General features: G+C 47.5%; 1 protein-coding gene across 1 annotated transcript in view; it reads right to left on the reverse strand.

The window, feature by feature from the left end:
- Window positions 1–287: 287 nt before the first annotated feature.
- The window catches only part of LOC144755771 (uncharacterized), a 230981-nt gene continuing 211057 nt past the window's right edge, over window positions 288–20211 (reverse strand). The window contains exon 3 of the mRNA XM_078644992.1: window positions 288–12200. Within this exon, the coding sequence (XP_078501118.1) occupies window positions 11227–12200 (974 nt within the window). The 3' untranslated portion in view covers window positions 288–11226. The remainder of the gene's footprint in view (window positions 12201–20211) is intronic.

The raw sequence follows: 20211 nt of genomic DNA on the forward strand, positions 1-20211 counted from the left end.
CCACCACCACCACATCCACCACCACCATATCCCCCAGATCCACCACCACATCTATATGTGTGTGTGTGTGTGTGTGTGTGTGTGTGTGTGTGTGGCTCTGTGTGTGTGTAGGTGCAAATGCAATGTTCTTGGATTTTCGTCACAATAAAATACACTGAACATAATCTTCACAAAATGTATTTACAAACGTTTAAGCTATTGCCATAATAAATTACAATACATTTTATTTAAGTATTAATTATTTACAAAATTAAAAGCCATTGTTATTTGTAATGTCAATACATGTAAGTCACGTAAATACAACACACATTACATTACAAATGCTATAGGTGTCACATTTGCGAAAGTTCAAACTATTGACATTGTAACTGACAAAGCTATTAATTTTGCTATTTTCAAAACCAACACATAAATAAAAAAAGTGTCATTTACAATACCAATCGCTCAAACTTTCCTAATGCGAGACCTATTGCATTTCCAATGCTTGTTATATGTGTTTTGGAAAAACACATATATAATGAGAAGTTTATAACGTCTGAGAATTCTCAATTTATATTGAAAAATGATATGTTGCTTCCTTACAAAAAATCAACAATTACATTTATCAGCAGCAGGTACCTTTAAAAGCTCACTTTTTTGGTTTCTCATGTGAACATTCTCAGTTGTATGCTAAAATATGTGTCTGGTAAATCTAAAAGTTTATTCCGGTGAGGCAAGTGAAATGTTTTACTTAGGCTTTGCATACAACAAAAACAAATTCTCAAAGCAGGTGTTTGTTTTTGGAAAATTACAAACTAATGACTCCGCATCATGAGACATTTGTCCAAATGATGGAGGACAGCAAAAAAAAAAGAAAGAAAAAATCCATCCGATCGCCCAATCAGAACTTGGTAGCTAACCTCCGACGGCTCGTACTCCAACGGGCCATTGAGGAGCAGTCCGGGAGTAGGCTCTGTCAGTCACAAACCTTTTGGTCCACCCTTTTCTAAATTGGCCAGGCAGACGGGAGTTTGGCAGAGAGCGTAGTCTGTCACTGTTGTGTATATTTGCTCATGTGAAGGTTGTGACCAAGCGCAAATGCACTTGCTAATATTGTTTCTCCATGAGAATAACGTTTCACCTTTGAGAAACACCTTACCCTTATGCTCAATAAATTAGGGGGTATTCCATCACCATGCCTTTAACAGGAGTACATTTCCAGCTGGATCAAGTGTGGAACTGGATTGTGAAGGGCTTAATTCTCAAAGTAATATCAGCACCTAAACCGGCTTTCTTTTATATTAGTTTACATCTAAGCTTGAGATTTACAAAAATGTGATTTACACCTATAAAACTGTTTATTCACACTTACTTGTACGTGTAATGATGTCTCTCCATGGAACAGGGATTTGGCATTCAAAAGTATGGTTATGAGTATTCACAAACATTTTCGCAGCTCATGAAGAACCTTCAAAAAAATGGAACCAGTTATCAAAAATATTCTATCACCATTAGAGAAAAGATTTGGTTTGCAAATGTTGAAAACAGTTTGTGTTTAGCTCCTTATGTACAATGTTCATAAATCAATTTTGAACTTTATTCGTGCATGGTAGCTAATGAAATTGTCCGACAAATGATTTGACAGGAATATTTGGCTACTGAATACTACACTCCTTGAAAATAGAGAATTGGCTTTCTGCAGGCAGTTACACTATGAGTAGAAGCAGTGGAATATTCCACTGTTAAACATAATGCCTAATACAGTGTTTTGTCTGGGGTGATTTATGAGCTTTTGTCGTGTTTGAGGGCCTTTAACAACGTGTTTGTCCACTGCGAGAAAAGTTTAAAACATGCCTCCTATATTCTTTAGTTTTGTGCTTTTTTGCTGTGAACTTTTTTTATGCAAAAAGGTGGGGGACATTTGTCATAGGGTAGCTCTATAGCTGTAATGCTTTAAGACTGGCAATGTTTAATTTCATGCATTTAGTTTCACAAAATCCAAGTTTTTTTCAAGGCAGAATGGTATATATAGTATGAACAGCAATACTGATGGTTGTGATTTTAAGGAGGGCATTTTCCATTTAAACGTGTCATGGGGGCGTGGCCAAGATGCCGAGCGGGTAGGACGTGTGCTGCTTCTCCTCCCCGTCCGCCAATGCCCAACTCGGCCCCTATCTAGCGTATTTCCCCCTCTAAAGCACCTAGGGGGTGGTGGATCTGCTCCCCAGCCGAACTACAGCTTCGAGTCTGTGTTTTTGCGGGTGGGGCTGAAATTTGGGGCCTCTATGGAGCGCAGCGTGCAGTGAGGCTAAGATGGGGGCCGGGCCCTGTGTATAGCTGAACTTCAGCCGGCGGTGAGGCTGGGTCGATCCTACCTGGAGACGCAAGCAGCGGCTCTGACAGCGACCCGGACGACCACAGGCAGGGGGACCAGGGCAGCGAACTGCTGCCGGATTCGGAGGAGAGTCCCCGACGCAACCAGCTGGGTGAGATGCCCGCGGGGCTGCGTGGTAAGGGGAGCTTCGGAGCGGAGAGGAGCAGAGACCTGTGCTCCTCGCGGGCAAAGTGGATTGGAGACGGGCGGCCGGTGACGACCAGCTGTCACTCTGGTTCTGCGGGTGTGACAGCCCGGGAACCGGTTCCAGAAGCATTACCCAAAGGGTCGGAGGAGCCGGGGAGCACGGAGGGACGCCGAACATTGTGGCGGCCCTTCGGATTGCCTTGGGTGACAGTGAGCAGCGCCTCCGGTTCGGAGGGGGAAGCCAGTGAGTGACCCTTCCAGGCAGTTGCTGGCCCAGCGGACGTAGTTTGAAGCAGACATTGGCAGGCATGACCCCGGGGACAGTAACAAACATGGGCCTACCACGTGGTGCGGAGTAGCAGTGAGGCAGGCTGGCACATTGGAAGGAGCTGGGACTCCAATGCACATTTTGGGGTATCGGCCAGGGCGACTCGGCTGGCATTGGGGGACATAAAGGCGCTTCAGCGGGTATGGACCTCCTTACTTCCCCCCCAGAGGGGCTTGCATAGTGGTGCAGAAAAGCCTTGATTGCTTGCAGAGGCCTTCCATTTTGCAGCTGGAGGTTACCAGTAGCGAGGTAGTCCCTAGCTTGTACCTAGCCCTACACATCTCATTGCTCTGAGGGGAGACGGCTGGGTACTGAGGGTCCTGGATTGTCGATGAGGCCTTTCCATAGACACTGACAGTGGCAAGTGGAATCTGGCCCTGAGCAGGGGTTCTGCATCCGGGCTTCAGGGACCCAATCCTCATTGGCTAGGGGGCTTTACACTCCGGCTGCCCACCTGTCAAGACCACCAAGGGCCGCAATGCTTTCGTGAGCGTTTATTGAATCTCTCTGGGGCGCGTTCCTCCCCAGTTCGCCACATAACATTAGGTTTCGCTCGCACAGAGCCACGGATCGACCGGCACTCAGTGATTTCGCAGATTGGGTAACGCCATGTCCAACCAACAGGGGAGGAAAGAGCGCACATTGAAGGAAATGCTCACCAAGGGCCCTCAAGTTAGTGCAGGCAGTCCAATACCAGGGCCTGAATATCACCTTGTATCAAGACCTGGACGCCAGCACCTTGCAGAAACGGAGAAACTTCAAGGGAGTTACGGCGCACCTGCAGGACAAAGGGTTGGCTTACTCCTGGGGGCACCCCTTTCGTATCATCTTCAAATGGCAAGGACGATTGCGCCAGATGCCGCCCCTTTCCGAGGCGTGCAAGCTGTTGGGTCTGCCACACCAGAGTCCAGCGACGGAGAGTGCACCGGATCGTTGCCAGTCCTCGGCGCGTTGGCAGTCGGTCGGGAGGAGACACTCTAGGGGAACTGCCCGAGGGCCCGACCTGAAGGTGTTAGCACAGGAACAAAGAGCGGCAATCGAAGCAGTCACTACAGACACATCATCTCCAGAAGACATATGAGGGTGCTTGGGCCCTGCGTGTATTCCTGTGAGGATGGGGCTGGGGGGTGAGGCGGGGGAGGAGGGTTTGGCTACATTGACCATGCCACAGGATGCCCCGGACTGTCTTACTTCACCACAAGCACACTACTAGACATGGTGTGTGTGGGACTATAAGGGGGGATTGTTTTGGGAGTTGGGGCTGGGGGGGAGGAGAAATGGTGTGCTCAGGTGGGGTGTTTGCATCTTCTTAGCTGTGGTTTCAGGAATCTCACTTATGCGGGTGGGGCTCGGGGTTTATTTCACCAGCTAGCAACGCAGGCTTGTGAGCGCTCTGCTCAACTGCTCAAATATGCAGGACACTGAGCTAACTATCCTCACACTTAATGTTAAAGGCCTCAATAGCCCCAACAAGAGGCGAGCCATTCTCTCCTACTTAGAGAATATGGGGGTGAATATCTGCCTGCTGCAGGAGATGCCCTTGCTAGCAAATGACTGGCATAGGTTGAAGTCCAGGGTGTTCCCTTATCAATATCTCTCCTCTATGACTGACAAGAGGGCAGGGGTGGCGATCCTTGTAGCGAGGAAGTTTCGAGGGTCGGTGGGATATAAAGTAGCGGAAATTAAGGAACGGCTACTGGCGTACCGTTTTTGGATTAAAGGCCTCGCTCTAACGATTAGAACGATATACGCTCCGAATGCAGGCCGAGAGGAGTTCCTTAGAACAGCCCTTTCCAAACTCTTAGAACCACAAGACCGCTTCATTTTGGTGGGAGACGACATGAACTTAGTCATGGACATAGTAGCGGACAGATCTGGCAGCTGACAATTCCAGGGGGGGAGGTCTCGAGAGAAGGTAAGAAGTGGCTGGAAGAGAGGGGCTTGATTGATCTATGGCGAGCGTCTCACCCTCGGGCCTCCCAATTTTCTTATTACTCGCACCACTTTTTGGGCTCATTAGAGTTACAAGAGACGATTAAGGATATTTACATTATGGCGGCGGCCTTGTCAGACCATGATGCGGTGGTGGTCAAAGTGGGGGTCCCTTGCATAACCTGGCCCGCGGGGAACTGTGGACTGCAAGAGACCATGCTTCACAAACCGGCAGTTCAGGAGCAAATCAAGTATATCAAGGACTACCTGGAGGTTATTGACACCCCAGACACTTCCGTAGCTACACTTTGGGGGGCACTCAAGGCAGTTGTGAGGGGGGAACTGATCGCTTTGTCAGCGGCAGAAAATAGAGAGCGCAAAGCTAAGAGGGAAGAACTCACGGCCCAAGTGCTTTAGCTGGAGAGAGCCCACAGCCGAACAGGAGCTCCCCGGATTTGCAACAACTGACGAATGCGCAATCCCTGCTGGCGGGGTTCAACCTTGACAGAGCAGAATATGCGGCTCTTCGTCTAAAGCATTCTTATTATGTCAGAGGGGATAAAACAGGCCAGATGTTGGCTAGCAGGTTGAGGGTGAAGACACAACAGGGCAAGGTTAAGGAGATCACCGACTCTGAGGGAGGCCAGATCACAGATGATAAGGGAATAGAACAGGCTTTTCTGGACTTTTACGCAGCTCTTTACGAAGGGGAGTCATCGTCCGCCCCTCAGACAGATGCCTACCTTCGACAGGCACAAACAACAGCACTAAATCAGTTAAATGGCGAAGCGCTTGATGATCCCATACGCATCGAGGAAGTGGTAAGAGCCATTTCCCGCCTTAAACTCCTGAAGGCCCGGGTCCGGATGGATTTTCTGATGGGTTTTATAAGAGGTTCTGCCTCGTCTTAGCTCCTGTACTTACCAGACTTTTCAATTCCTTCATGGGCCCCATTACGACCCCCCCGGAGAAGCTATTGGCCTCAATAGTGGTACTACTAAAAACTGGGTAAGGACGTGTCAAAGTGTGGCTCCTACCGGCCCATTTCATTGCTTCTAAAACTGTTCGCGGGGATATTGGCGGTGAGCCTGGGTCCCCTTATGCCAGGCATAATTGATCCGGATCAGTCTGGTCATATACAGGCCGGGCAATTTAGCGACAACACTAAAAGTATATTTCATCTTATAGATAAGGCTCATCACACTAAAATGGACGCTCTTCTCTTATCGGTGGACGCCGAGAAGGAGTTCGTTCGGGTAGATTGTCGCTTCTTGGACAGAACCCTAATACATTTTGGCTTTGGGGACAGGTTCCAGGCGTGGATCTCGAACTGCTACACTAACCCCAAGGCATTGCTTAGGGTGAATGGGGTAACTTCCACACTTTTTGAGATACAATGGGGAACCAGGCAGGGGTGACCGTTGTCCCCCCTTCTGTTCGCCCTGTATGTAGAACTGCTGGCGCAGGTTAGGGACAATCCGGAGATAAAGGGCATCCCATTTGGGGGAGAACGGCACACCATTAGTCTATACGCCGATGATAAAATCGCCTCCCTAGAATCGCCGGCACGCTCTGTCCCTGCCTTTTTGCAGGAACTAGAGGACTTTGGTCATGTTTCGGGCCTACAGGTTAATATTGGGAAGTCCTCAGTCCTATGTTTTCGGGAGGAGGGTTCAGTTCCCTCACCTGTTAATAGACAATATGGGGACATACCCATTTACTCTTCTATCCCGTACTTGGGCATAGAGCTCGCAGCGTCGGTGTCTCACACGGTTTATCTTAACTACGCTGAATTTTCACAGCGCTCTGCCAAAGACCTGAATGATTGGAAACGTCACTCACTCTCTCTGCGGGTCAGGGTAGCAGAGATCAAGATGTCGCTCCTACCCCGAGCAATGTACCACTTTCAAACTATTCCAGTCTGGCCACTCCCGGGCACACTACAAGCTTTGCAGAGAGCTATCAATCAATTTATATGGGGGGGAAGAGACCCCGGCTACGCAAGAATCTGGGATACCTGAAGCCTGACAAAGGGATATTGGGCATTCCTAATGTTTTAGAGTATTTCCGCACAGCGCAACTTAGATATCTGGTGGAGTGAAAACGTCCCAAATCTGAGAAAAGCTGTCTTTTCCAAGATAGGTCAGACTCACAGGACCCCCGGCCTCCTGGTCTCCCCTGTTACAAAGACTATGCTGTGAGTGTGGGATGGGATGGCGGTAAGACGGAGCTTGATGACATTCCCTTCTCGCATGACACCGCTTTTTGATAATAAAGAGTTTTCCCCAGGGGTGGATGCTAGTGCTTTTTCTGTCTGGAGGGCATCTGATTGACGGTCGGCAGGCCATTTCTTTGACCTTGAGGGCGTCATCCCCTTTCACGACCTCAAGAGCGATTATAGACTTCAGGATACAGAGCGCTTTCGCTATTTGCAGCTCAGACACTGGCTCCTCCACCCTGATGTTTGCCCAAAGTAGCTAGCAAGCTAACTAAGTTTGAGAAGTGGCTAGCTATACCTCAAAAACACGGACAAAGCAATGATAACTGACATCTACGACATGCTTAGAGAGGGGGCTTTGTGGAGCCAACTGCAGGCCAGAGTAGGTGGGAAAGGGAACTGGGGAGACAACTAACGAGCAAGGACTGGGCGGACATCTATTATCGAGCGAATCACACAGCGCGTAACACGGCTAGCAGGGAAGCAGCAGTTAAGGCGGCCATGTATTGGCATCTGACCCCGGCCCGCCTGCATAGGGGGAATCCAGCAGGTTGTCCGCTGTGCTGGCCTGGCTGCGGGGAGGATGGCACCCTGGTACATATTTTGTGGGAATGCGGAGAGCTTCAGAATTACTGAAAAGTGGGTCTAAATCATATTGATTGCCAATTTGATACTGAGATTCCGCATTTCCCTGCTTACGTTATTTTGGGTCTGCCCAACTCCATAACATACCCACTCAAGTCCAGGCGGGGCGAATGATGGGGATAGCTTTAGGAGCTGCCACGCAGAACATCCTATCACATTGGAGCTCACCTATGAGAGCGACACAACTGGGGTGGCTCCATAAACTATGGTATGTCCTAGGAATGGAACGTACACAACCTCTCTTTCCAACACTATGGCCAGCTTCACTGATGCCTGGCAGCCACTGCTTGCTTTACTATCGCTGGCAATGAATGAGATCACAAGCCCTAAATATCTTCGCCTCCTCCAGCTCACAAGCTTGGCCCCTACACCAAAATATACGGAGATTCACACAGGACTTTCCCTGTCACGATAACGCATCTAGGTACACTAGGAAGACACAACATTTCGGGGTGGGAGAGGGCGTTGGGGACTGGGGGAAGGGCAAGGGAGGGGGTTTCTATTACTCCTCTAAAAGGTAATATAGCAACATTCCTCACTGTTTGGCTGTTCGCACGTCAGTTAGTGCGTCAGCACCAGGGGGGGGACTTTCAAGGCGGTTATGTGGTTCATAGATTCTGTCCCACAAGAGGGGGCTTATTTCCGATTTGATATGCACGAACAGTTTGTATGTCCTCATTGGAAATGTTTGTACTCCTCTTGAAGCAAATGCCAATAAAACGAAGTTAAACTTAAAAGTGTCATTGGAAATCACTGGCTACATTCATACTATTAGGAAATACTACGCTAAACAATGCCCAAGGGCCAGGACAGTTTAGTTTAGCATCTAGCCTTGAAATATGAAAATGAAGCTAGAAGTTTCACTGTTGCTTGCACAAGAAGTGGCGAAAGGTGAGGGCATCTTATGTCACAGTGACACGATCAAGGAAATTCCTCAGGGCACAAATCATTTTTGTGCCTGGAACCTAAGCTTATTATTGACATTCCATAAAAGGTATTAGGACGTCCTAAGTCAAAGAAAAATAATGCACTAGGTCTACTTTCAGAGCATCTTTTATAGGTAGTATTCCATAAGATACCAAGGTTTTACCAGTTGTTTTTGTATTGCAAGCAGGAGTAACCAGTGTCAAATCTTCTCTAATAAACTAGGAATTAAAGAGGTAAGCATATGAGGTGATCAACCAAATCATATTGCACTGACAAAGAACATTAGCATAGTGAACAGGCTATCATAGGACAAGGTTAGTATGTTATTGCGTACATGGAGGAAGAATATTTTAAGTCAATAACTTGTACACAGACCTGATTTGTTTGAGCACTTTTAAGAAATGAGGGCTTGCAACTGGTTTACAAGGGTATTCCTGATAGCTGATAGGTTTGAAATGAAGGTGTGGTTTCCTGCTAGTTCTGGATTTAGGTTGTTAGTCTTGGGGAAATATTGACAACTACTAAGTGAATCGAAGAGCATAAGATGACATAAGAAAGTGTCCTGAATTTGCCTATGGTCGGTGTGATGGTATCTGCATAGCACAGTAGGTGGCTGGTCATGGTTTGGTAAGATACTCTGCGGTAGAGTTTGGAGGATGGGTTGCGTAGAGTTGAATAGGATATTGTATAATCAAATGTGTTCTTTAGCAGATATAATGTGTACTAGTGGAAGTGTGGGAAATGTCAGCTTTAGCGGTATCATGCTTAATGCTGTTCTAGGGTCCCTTGCCACAGATACATGATTCTTTTGTGATCAAGTTAGATATCCAAGCAACTATTCTTGTGATTTGGAATCAGCATTGCCATGTCAGTGATGGCCCACTACGCTCCTTGCCTAGTTATTGTTGTAGTCCAGTGCCAATTGTAGAGAGCTTGCACTATAAAGGTACTGAAAATTATCTTTGGCCCTGCCACGATTTGTTGACAAATGCCCTTCACACAATGATCCACAGTCACTCAGTGCTGCCTTACTCACACACTGCTCACTCTCAGTCATGCTGTACACACTGATAGGAATGGCCTGCACACCCTGAGCCTCGATTTGGAAGAGGTGTGGCGCCGCGGCTAGGGCGACTGACTCCGGAATCTGGGGATCACGGTTCGATCCCCGGGTCCGGCGGCAGATTAGCCCAGCACCATGTGACTCTGGGCAATAGCTTGCTTAATCTTCCCGACGGCCCCCAGCGCCTAGAGACCCTTACGGGTGATTGTGCGCTTTACAAAATGTGGATTATTATTATTATATCTGCATACAATCAAAATAATTTTGACCACCTATGCTTTCCTCTAAACTCCCATGACCATGCTTCTGTATCTACTGAGTGCATATACAATATGTTACGCTATGTGAATATTTATATTGTGCGATCTCCTGTGAGGGTGTCCTGGCAGTTTGTCAGGTGTGTAAGGCTAGTCTCAGGGGACCTTAATCAAAGAGCCAGGTCTTCAGTTTCTTGCAGAACAAGAGAGGTGGAGACTTTAATGTGGTGTGGGAGGTCGTATCATGCTTTAGCAGTGATGTAGGAGAATGCAAAGCCTTCTGATGTGCTTTTGCATATGCGTTGGACGTGTGCTAATGACAGTCTGGCTGAGCAGAAGAGCATCCAGTTTAAGTATCAGGTTCATTCATCCAGCATCTACCAACCTGGATTTGTATTTGAATAGCAAATTTCACGACTTTAAGCCTAGCTGCAATCTCAGATCAGGTTGAAATTCTAACATGCTAATAGCAAACTTCACGAACACCAGATTGTAAGGAACAGTGTTTAGGGTCCAGGCTTCAAAGTTTTGGAATTGGCATTAGGGAATGCATGGCATAAGCTGAAGATTTGCAAAGTCTTGAGCACAAGGATATTTCATCATGTATATTTCATAGCGCAACAACCTATTCATGACATGCTGTCCTCCATATTACTATAGCAGCAAAAACACATCAGCAATAGGATTTGTAATTGTTTACATAAGATGAAACCCTCTGCTATGCCCTCAACTAACCTCTTCACACTCCCACTAATCTCTTTAAATTCCTTTCACACTGTCACTCAGACAATGCATATTAAGCAGGCTCTGCTCACCTTCACTGACATAGGAATATTAAAATGTGAAGTTAAAGGAGCTGTTGACACACATCATAGCGATGTGGAGGGAGGAGAGGGACAAAGGAAGTCACAAGGAGAAAAAGACTAGACTTTTATAGGGTTATATGAAACTGTACACTATGTACATCTTCCTTTGCTCAAACAAATGATCATGGGAGCCCTGTAAGCATTGGTGAGCAGTTCTCGAACACATCAACCATTACCTGAATGGACCTATAGTCTCTCTTAAGGTTTTATCAAAAACCGAAAATTTGAACTGCAAGTACCCTGCTGACTAGCTGCAGGGGTACAACAGTGCACCCTGCCTGTAAGTAAGCACTCACAGACCAGTACATTCAATACCAACATGTGCTCAAGACTTTTTCAATTTCTCTAACTGAGTCATGTACATGGTGCCAGTCATTTTAGTGCTGACAAGACCTACAAAGTTTACACTGGGTTTGTCGCTGTGTTCTGTTGTACATTTGAAAGAACTATATTTGATTGCATTCTCCGACATTTGGTCAGGTCTGAAGTATCATTGAAGCACTTCCCACATGTGGCTCCTGTTTCTGACAGAAGAATTTTCCAGATCAGGCACTTGCATGTGGTTTTTCTCCCATGTGTACACTCGCTTATGTGGCAAGCCTGGATTTGAAACTGAAGAAATTCCCCTTTGTCCTTTATATACGTGGTTGTCTTGTGTATATAGTCTTAGATTTGGTAAAACTTGAATAATCCCAAATTCATTTCCTATAGTAGAAGCATGTTTTTCTCCCATGTGTATTCTCTGATGTGTTGTGAGATTTGAGTTGTGACGGAAGAATTTTCCACATTCAGTGCATGCATATGGTTTTTCTCCTGTATGTATTCTCTGGTGGATGGTAAGATTTGAGTTGTGCCTAAAACTTTTACCACATTCTCCACAAGTATATGGTTTTTCCCCTGTGTGTATTCTCTGATGTATGGTAAGATTTGAGTTGTGACTGAAACACTTTCCACATTCATTGCATGTGTATGGCTTTTCACCTGTGTGTATTCTTTGGTGAATGGTAAGATTTATGATCTGGCTGAAACTTTTACCACAGTGACTACATGTGTAGCGTTTGATTTCTGCTTGCATCCATGGATTCCTAGTAGGGGTACTGGACTGTTGAAATCTCTTACTACTTTCTTGACAACTAAATCTTTCCTCCCTGGTGTGGAGAGTTTCATTATTGTTAAGAGCCAAGTTTTTACTAAACCTTTTCGCATTTTCAGTACATGTATAGCTGATTTCGTCTCGCTCAGTTATCAGCTGTTTGCTATTGTTTGCGGCTTTGCAGACATCTCTTTCACTATAAGTGGATTCATTGAGTATCTTTTGGTCAAGCGATTTCCACCTCTTTCCGGTTTCTCTGGGTTGTAAATGCACCATTCGTTCCTTGACCATCCGGGATGCCTGAGGAGGATCGGTATGTACAAGATATACATCATTGTTTCCTTCTTCACAGATTCTGCCCTTAACCAAGTCTGTTAAAGAGATAGAGTCTGATATTAGAACATACCAAATAAGGAATTAGTTACATTAAAAGAGCAGTTTGGGAAAACAATAGCTTTCTTACATCTGTAATAAACACAGTTGTGTATAAAACATAAATAAAACAATGACAGCAAGCAAGTAGTAATAAGAATGTGTTTTTCATATATTTGTAACAGCATCTGGTTCTACACATTAGGAGTGTGCACAACAATCACATAATTGTTTCTCTAGCAAATATGTTATTAGAAATGTGCCCTTTCTGCAGCTCTGCCCAGATTCATTTGTCCTTTTTCCTGAACCATATTTTGCTGGCTATAGAACTATGTGCACTTTGCTCCTGCTAACCAGAGGTAAGGTGCTTTTTAATTCCTTTTAATATGATTAAATTGTTATACACATAAGTGGCATATTTTACTAACCTTTAAGACTCTAGTATATGGTACCAAGGTGTATCCAAAGGCCGTTTTCAAATGTCACAAGTGGACTGCAGGATCCATTGTGCAACTAACTCCAGTGACAATGTAAACATGACTGCAGGTGCACACCAGTGGCCTAGCTGTACAGATTTTAACTGCAAATTCGACCTGTCAAAAAAATCTTTTTGACAGGCCTAAACTATCCTTTTAAATATTAATGAATCACCCTAAGTAAGCCTTACTGCCCACCAGGGCATGGTGCATGGTATTTAAAAGTACAACATGTAAAGGTTTAATTTTAAACCTGTCTTTACAGTGAAAAGACTCTTAAGGTGAGTGGGGCTGTGGCAGGGCCCTCTAATTGCTTGGTGCTGTAAACTGCTGCTTGAGAATTTTAAAACGAGCGGATTTCGTGCATTTTCTTTCAACTGTGTAATCTTTTTTAAACTGTGCATTCTTCTTGAGGAGAGTGTTGGGGGCATTCCAGCGGCTTACCTTCTCTGGAGGCCAACGGAGACCTGGGCTCAATCTTAACTCCTTACCGCACCGGTCCGACGCGGTAACCAGTACCGTTGCTCTGAGGGCGGGGTAGGGAGAGCCAGGCACTTCCGGTCGACCGGTTAGCGGTCTAGTTGTGGGGAGCAGGTAGCTATAAAACTACATGCCTCAGCGACCGCGGCCGAAGACCCCTGGTTGTGCTGGAGTACAGCTACAATATAGCTCTCAAGAACTGGTTGCTCTGCGCCCCGCTATGGCGGATCTGTGTAGACACAGCATGGCTGGAGGTAGTAAGAGCTGGGACTGTAGGTACTGCTCATTCAAGCCTAGTGTGGGGAGGGAGGTGAAGGAAGCAAGCCCGCATTTGAATTGCTGCTGGCTGAACTGTCGGTCACTCAGGAAGCATAGACTGGAGATCTACGACCCGCTTTTAGATGGTCAGGTAGACATGATGTTTCTGTCTGAGACTTGGCTGGACCAGGACTCTGCTCCAGAGATCCTAGAGGCACTACCTAGAGGCTAGGCGATCACTAGGCTAAACAGGGATTCTGGCAGAGAGGCAATTATATTTAAACACCACATCCAATGTGCCCTCGAGCCTATCACCATTGCTGATAGCGAGGCTGGGATCTTTACGATTAAGGTGGACTTGAATTACTTTGTGAAAGGGCTTCTGGTCTACAAACCTCCTGGACCCCCCACTCGCTTTTCTCCAAGCTTGATAGATTGCCTTACTCAACCGGCACTACGGTATGATAAATTCTTAGTGCTGGGTGATCTCAATCTGCATTTTGATGATGCTTGTTGTGTGGCGGCGGGTGAGCTATGTCAGGAATTGGCCACTCAACAACTCAGGTTAATATCCGACTCCCCATCTCATCTCAGGGGACATCTGCTTGACCCAATTTAAGCGAATTGGGAGGATATAGCGGTCCATCCACCTCTTCCTGTTGTATGGACAGGCCATTTCCTGGTCTCCTTTGTTATGAGGCTGCCTGGGCCAAAGATACGGGAGAAAGCTAAGAGGGGCATAGTGTGCCGGACGTGGGCTGGCTTCTCGCAGGAAAAGTTCAGCAGCGCCCTTTCTCAGGGGAGCCTACCTGGAGGTACAGATGCTGAAAGTGCATGCATACACTTGGATAGGCGGATTACGGAGGCCCTGGACAGCACTGCCCCCTGGTCACAAAAAATACCAGGTAGAGCACAAAAATCAGCTCCTTGGTATACCGCCGCCCTGAGAATGGCGAAAGCAGACTGTAAACGCCTGGAAAGGCAGTGGAGGAAAGACTTCTCCGACCAGGGGAGGAGGGAGTATAAAAAAACACTGAAGAGCTATCATGGGCTCATCAGAAGGGCGAAGGCAGCATACTACCTGGAAAAAAATGGGTCGGCGGGCAATTCGACAATGGAATTGTTTAGGGTTTAGAAGGAGGTATCTTCACTAGCTACGTCGGCTGCTCCGGCTCTGGGCTCAGAAGAGCTATGCAACCGTGTGGCAGATTTCTTCTCAGACAAGGTGGAGAAAATGTATTCCACCTTTCCTGACTCAGCCCAAGTAGGACACGAGGCATTGGAGGAGACAGAGTACGCCTGGGACGGTGAAGGGCTGGAGTTTCACCGTTCCCCCCTCAGAGCAGCTAACTAAAATTTGTATTAGTATTAAGTCGGGCTCTCCTAGAGACCCGGCCTCCCCTAAAGTGCTGAGAGGGAGCTTGGAAACCCTGTAGTGATATATCAGACACCTGGTGGAGGTCTCATTCAGGACATGGATAGTGCCAGGATGCTGGAAGGAAGCAGTGGTCCTCCCGCTCCCCAAGAAACCTCATATAGGCCCAGACCAACTGGACAATTTTCGTCCAATCTCTCGTACTTCGCAAAGGTTGTCGGAGAAAGTGGTAAATATGCAGCTGACGGCGCATATTGGGAAATTCAATCTCCAGCATCTCACTCAGTCTGGATTCCGGGCCTGTCACTCAACGGAATCTGCCTTGCTTTTTGCCACAGAAACCATCAGGCAATATGTGGATGCAGGTCAGACAGGGGCCTTAATCCTGTTGGATTTAAATCCCGCCTTTGATACTGTTGCCCATCACACTCTGGTGCAGTGTCTGAGGAAAGGAGGTGTGTCTGGCAGTGCCCTGAGTTGGATGAAATCATTTCTGACGGAGCGTAGCTTTCAGGTGAGGCAGGGCACTGAATATTCGAAAGTCTTCAAACTAAGACAGGGGGTGCCGCAGGGATTGACCCTGAGCCCGACCCTGTTCAAACTCTACGTGGCTCCACTAGCGGAGATTGCTGATGGGTTTGGGATCAGGGTCGTGTCCTATGCCGATGACACTCAGCTGGCGGTCTCCCTGACACAGGCACAGGATACAGCAGTCTCCAATTTCGTGCATGCCCTCAAGAGCTGGCCTCTTGGATGGCTAACAAAGGCCTGAAATTGAATGGCAATAACACCGAGGTGCTTGTGGTAGGAAGAGCCCCGTCGGTGTGGTCATCGGTCTGGTTGCCCCAGAGTCTGGGGTCCACCCCTGTGCCCTGTGCTCAGGCGAAGAACCTAGGGGTGTGGCTGGACACAAGGCTCTCCTTTGAGTACCAAACCAGGCGGGTGGCAGGCGCCTGTTTTGTAGTCCTGAGGGCCCTTCGCAAAACACTGGACAGGTTGCCTACCGCAGCCAGGAAGACCATGGTTCATGCCCTGGTGACATCGCGCCTGGATTATGGCAACATTCTATACCTGCGTGCTACGACGAAGTGTATGCTTAGACTCCAAGGGGTACAGAACGCAGCAGCTTGTCTGGTTCTCATGCGCCCAAGAAGGGCCTCCTCGAAGGCAGCGTTGGCTTTACTCCACTGGCTGCCGATAAGAGAGAGTATCCTGTTTAAGGCACTGTGCTTATGCCATAGTATTATTCAGGGGTCGGCTCCTTCCTATCTGTCTGAGTTACTCACCCCTTATGTCCCAGCGCGCCAACTGAGATCAGGTGGGGCGGGTTTGGTGTGCATTCCCGCTATTAAGAGAGCTAGGATGGGTGGGCGCTCCTTCCACCTGCTTGCTGCTCAGGAATGGAACAGACTTCCCTTGAGTCTCGAGATGGAGGCCCGGGAGGGCACCTTCAGAAAATATTTGACATTGCATCTCTTCCCCTCGGCATAGTTGGATTGGCTAGGGTAGGCTGTGGCATTCTGTGCAGTTGCACAGCAGCGCGGGGACACACTGGCCGAGTGCAACCATGCGCTTTATAAATGTGCCTATTATTATTATTTATTATTAAGGGGCATTTTCACTAAATCAAGGTTAGCTATTTCATAGGAAACATTAGGGTACAATATTAAGTGTAAGAAATGTTATCTCTGCCTAGGAAACACCACTCACCTTTTGGGGACTTTTTGAAACATTTATTACAAGCCTAATTCACTGGTGAAGTTGTATTTATTATAAATATTTTACTTGCCAGGCCATAAGTCCCTAGAAGCGAAGTCTGCATTTTGCTCTCTGTTCTGCCAAAAACGTATTCGAATTTTAATGGGCATAAATGTGGTGTGAATTTGCTCACAGTACTATAACACAAGGCCTTGGCTGTGGGGATGTATTGTTGTGCTATTGATAAGATGGCCTGAGTACTGGGCCCCAGGACTTGATTAATTTGGATCACCCTGTTCCTAGCAGATCCTTCTTATGTCCCTCCAGCTAGCCCGGTCTCAATCATAGTAGGAAGCTTGATGACTTCACAGTGTTAGATACTGTTGGTGTGTCAAGTCCTGCTTGACAGCTCTGCTGAGGTTGTTCATATGACATTTGGTCACACTTGAGGGGAGAGAAACAGAATGGCAAAACAATTTGTGTGTATCTCCCGTCTAGTTGCTGAAAGCTCAACTTTGTTCTACCAAACTTCTGTCTATGCAGGCTTTAACTGCAATTTTCAGACATGTGCCCACATGGGTTATTAGCTCATCCTCGCCCAGTAAGAGGAGAGGTTTGTAGGCATCTCTAAAATCGACATATGACCTTTTTTTTTTTTAAAAGGAAGATGGAATAATTTAGCATGTTGTTCACTGAACTTACAAAAAAATATATAATAGGGTATGACCCGAATGCCCAATACATGGACAAGGAATAAAATCAAGATTTGCTTGATAGCCCAGAGGGAAGCATAATAGATACTTGTGCCAGCATTTAGGAGGAACAGGAGGCCACCCTACCATCAGCTGGGTAAGTGTTGATTGTTCTCAAAATTCAAGTACACAACTATGCTAGATTTGCTGGACTGTGGGGCCAGTCTACCTTGTAATAGCACACCTACAGGGCCGCCTGCAACTCTTTTTTATTTACAGTATTTAGATCATTCGGGTTATCAAAAACATTTCCATAACTAATCTTGCGTAAATTGGATCTTACCGCTGCTAACCATGGGAATTCCATGCCTTTCCCGCAATTAAGACAGTTAACTATAATATCTCTTCTGAGGGACGCTGCCTTATTTTTCCTCACGCTTAACCAAAATAGGGCAGGGCGCGCTCTGATAAAATCTTTGATATAGTGTAGCTTAAGTTCACTAAGGCTCACAAATGGAGAAGAAGAGATTGGGGTGCCCAAAGGCTGGCAACAAAACCTATTCTCCTCAAGCTGAATACGATGTCATTTGGCAATGCCCCAAACCTCGGCACCATATGTAGCTGTCGGTGTGCATTGTTTTAAAAAATATTTTAATAAGTAAAATAGCCACCCTCTCCTGGGTTGGGGCAGGCTAAGTACTGTGTTAACTGATGTAGGAAACTTGGTTCTGCAGTATGCAGTATTCTCTGTCCACAAACCATTAGCGGCAAAAACCAAACCGAGGGAAGAAAAAGTGCTGGTGCTTGGTAAGCTCTGGTAGCGGACATGGAGTATGTTCCGCGCATACTTCCTAGGTCCGCAGGCCCTTATAAAAGATTTTTTTAATTTGTACACAAATCTAAAGAGGCCATAATATCAACAAAGCCTTGCACTAACAAATGCAGGGTTTTAGGGGTGCGGCATATTAGGAATGCATCATCAGCGTATAATAGGGACGCAAAAAACTGCAAGTTCCAACGCCGTGAGGGGAACGGCTGTCAACACCCAACTTCTTTGACCACTGCCATGAGGGAAATGGCGCATTGTCCTGCCTCTTCGCCATTCCGCCGCCCTGGTACCACCGTGAGGGGTACGGCCAAGCCAAAACTACAGGTCCCAGCAGGACTTGCGTGGGGCCTGTTGAGGGCGTCATCGCAGGGCACCAGGAGGCCCTGTAAAGCCAGTGCGAGATGCGCAAACTGCAAGCAGCAACGCCGTGAGGGGAGCGGCTGCCAACACCCACCGCCTCTGACCACAGCCGTGAGGGAAACGGCGCATTGACCTGCCTCTTCGCCATTCTGCCACCCTGGTACCACCGTGAGGGGAACGGCCTAGCCAGAACCACAGGTCCCAGCATGACTTGTGTGGCGCCTGTTGAGGGCGTTATCGCAGGGCGCCAGGAGGCCCTGTAAAGCTAGTGCGCCCCTCCCGCAGCGCAGGACGTGCAAACTGTAAGCAGCAATGCCGTGAGGGGAACGGCTGCCAACACCCACCTCCTCTGACCACAGCCATGAGGGAAATGGCGCATTGACCTGCCTCTACGCCATTCTGCCGCCCTGATACCGCCGTGAGGGGAACAGCCAAGCCAGAACCACAGGTCCCAGCAGGACTTGTGTGGCACCTGTTGAGGGCGTCATCGCAGGGCCCCAGGAGGCCCTGTAAAGCCAGCACAGCCCTCCCGCAGCGCGGGACGCGCGCGGGTGTGCCCGGGCAAAGCCCGGGCCAAGGGCAGGCCAGTCTGCGCCCGTCAGAGGCCGGAAGAGGCTGGGCTGGGTCACTCCCATGAGCCCTTGAAGGGGTGCAGGACAGACCTTGGAAGCGGATTCCCTCAAATTATCATCAAGGTTAGTGACTTAAGGTCCCCTGTTCTCTTATACGTGGCCACTAAACCGACCCCTTTGCAAAGATAGGAAGGCGAGCTGGGGCGGGAAAGCCAAATGTAGCCCCAGTACAGCCAGCCTCTTCTATTCAACAGACATCAATAGACCGGATGCTCCACAGAGCCATTAGCGAAGTGACAAATGAGATTGAACTAACTGAAAGGCGACTATCACTCACACCCAACCTTGCCGCTCCGCTAAGTCCACTTGATTTAACAGACTCCCCTTTCATCACGGATCAGGAACTTATCTCATGTGACTCAGGACAACCCACCCCCCCCCCCCCCCCCCCGCAGTTGGACATTTTACATCCGGGGGGGCTCACCCAAAAAAAGGGAAAACCAAAGTTACTAAACCAAGATGGCCAAAAAAAAAATAGTACCAGCACAGGAGACTCATCGCCACAAGGGCTAACGAGCATAGCCCCATATCTAACGGTGGCCCAGAACAGCCAGCCTGGGTCACGGACGTGGTTGTAGACATGCAGGTCCAAGTAAGGACCATAGTGAGGGATGAACTAAAAAATCTATGGGAGCGAGTTGACTAACTCGCAAAACTAGTAGAACGTTGGGTGGATAGGACCGATGGATCTTGAAAGAAAAGGTGCCAGTCAACACACTGTCCCACACAATACCTGGCCCCCAGACCGTAGAAGTTAACACGCTCCCTCCTAACAAAACATCTCAATTAAATCAGGAGAAGGAGGGAGAGCAACAATGCAGTCCTAAAGGGATGGAGAAAGGAAATAAACTCATGGCCGGGAGCCCAAGCAGGGAGCCCAGAAGGTAAAGGTTAATATTGGGAGCGTTGTAGGGACCCATGAAAGCACCTCTACTGGTATTAGGGCCAGACAAAATAGTAGGCAACAGGAGGGTCCACAAGAGGTAGGGACTGCCCTTCCATGCATTGATCTACCCCCAGCCTCAATCCCCTAAGTAGTTATTCTAGCGGGAGTCCCTGAATTAAAGAAAGGCATCAGAGAAACCTACTTCGTTCTGAAGAATAAATGCATCCATTGGCTAATTAGTAATAATCAGTTTACCAATAGGGACATAAACAAAATCATTATGATTCGTAGGGTGGGATGGGTAGGTTGGAGACCCACCGATAT

Source organism: Lissotriton helveticus, chromosome 5_1, assembly GCF_964261635.1.
Source record: "Lissotriton helveticus chromosome 5_1, aLisHel1.1, whole genome shotgun sequence".
Classification (NCBI taxonomy): Eukaryota; Metazoa; Chordata; class Amphibia; order Caudata; family Salamandridae; genus Lissotriton; species Lissotriton helveticus.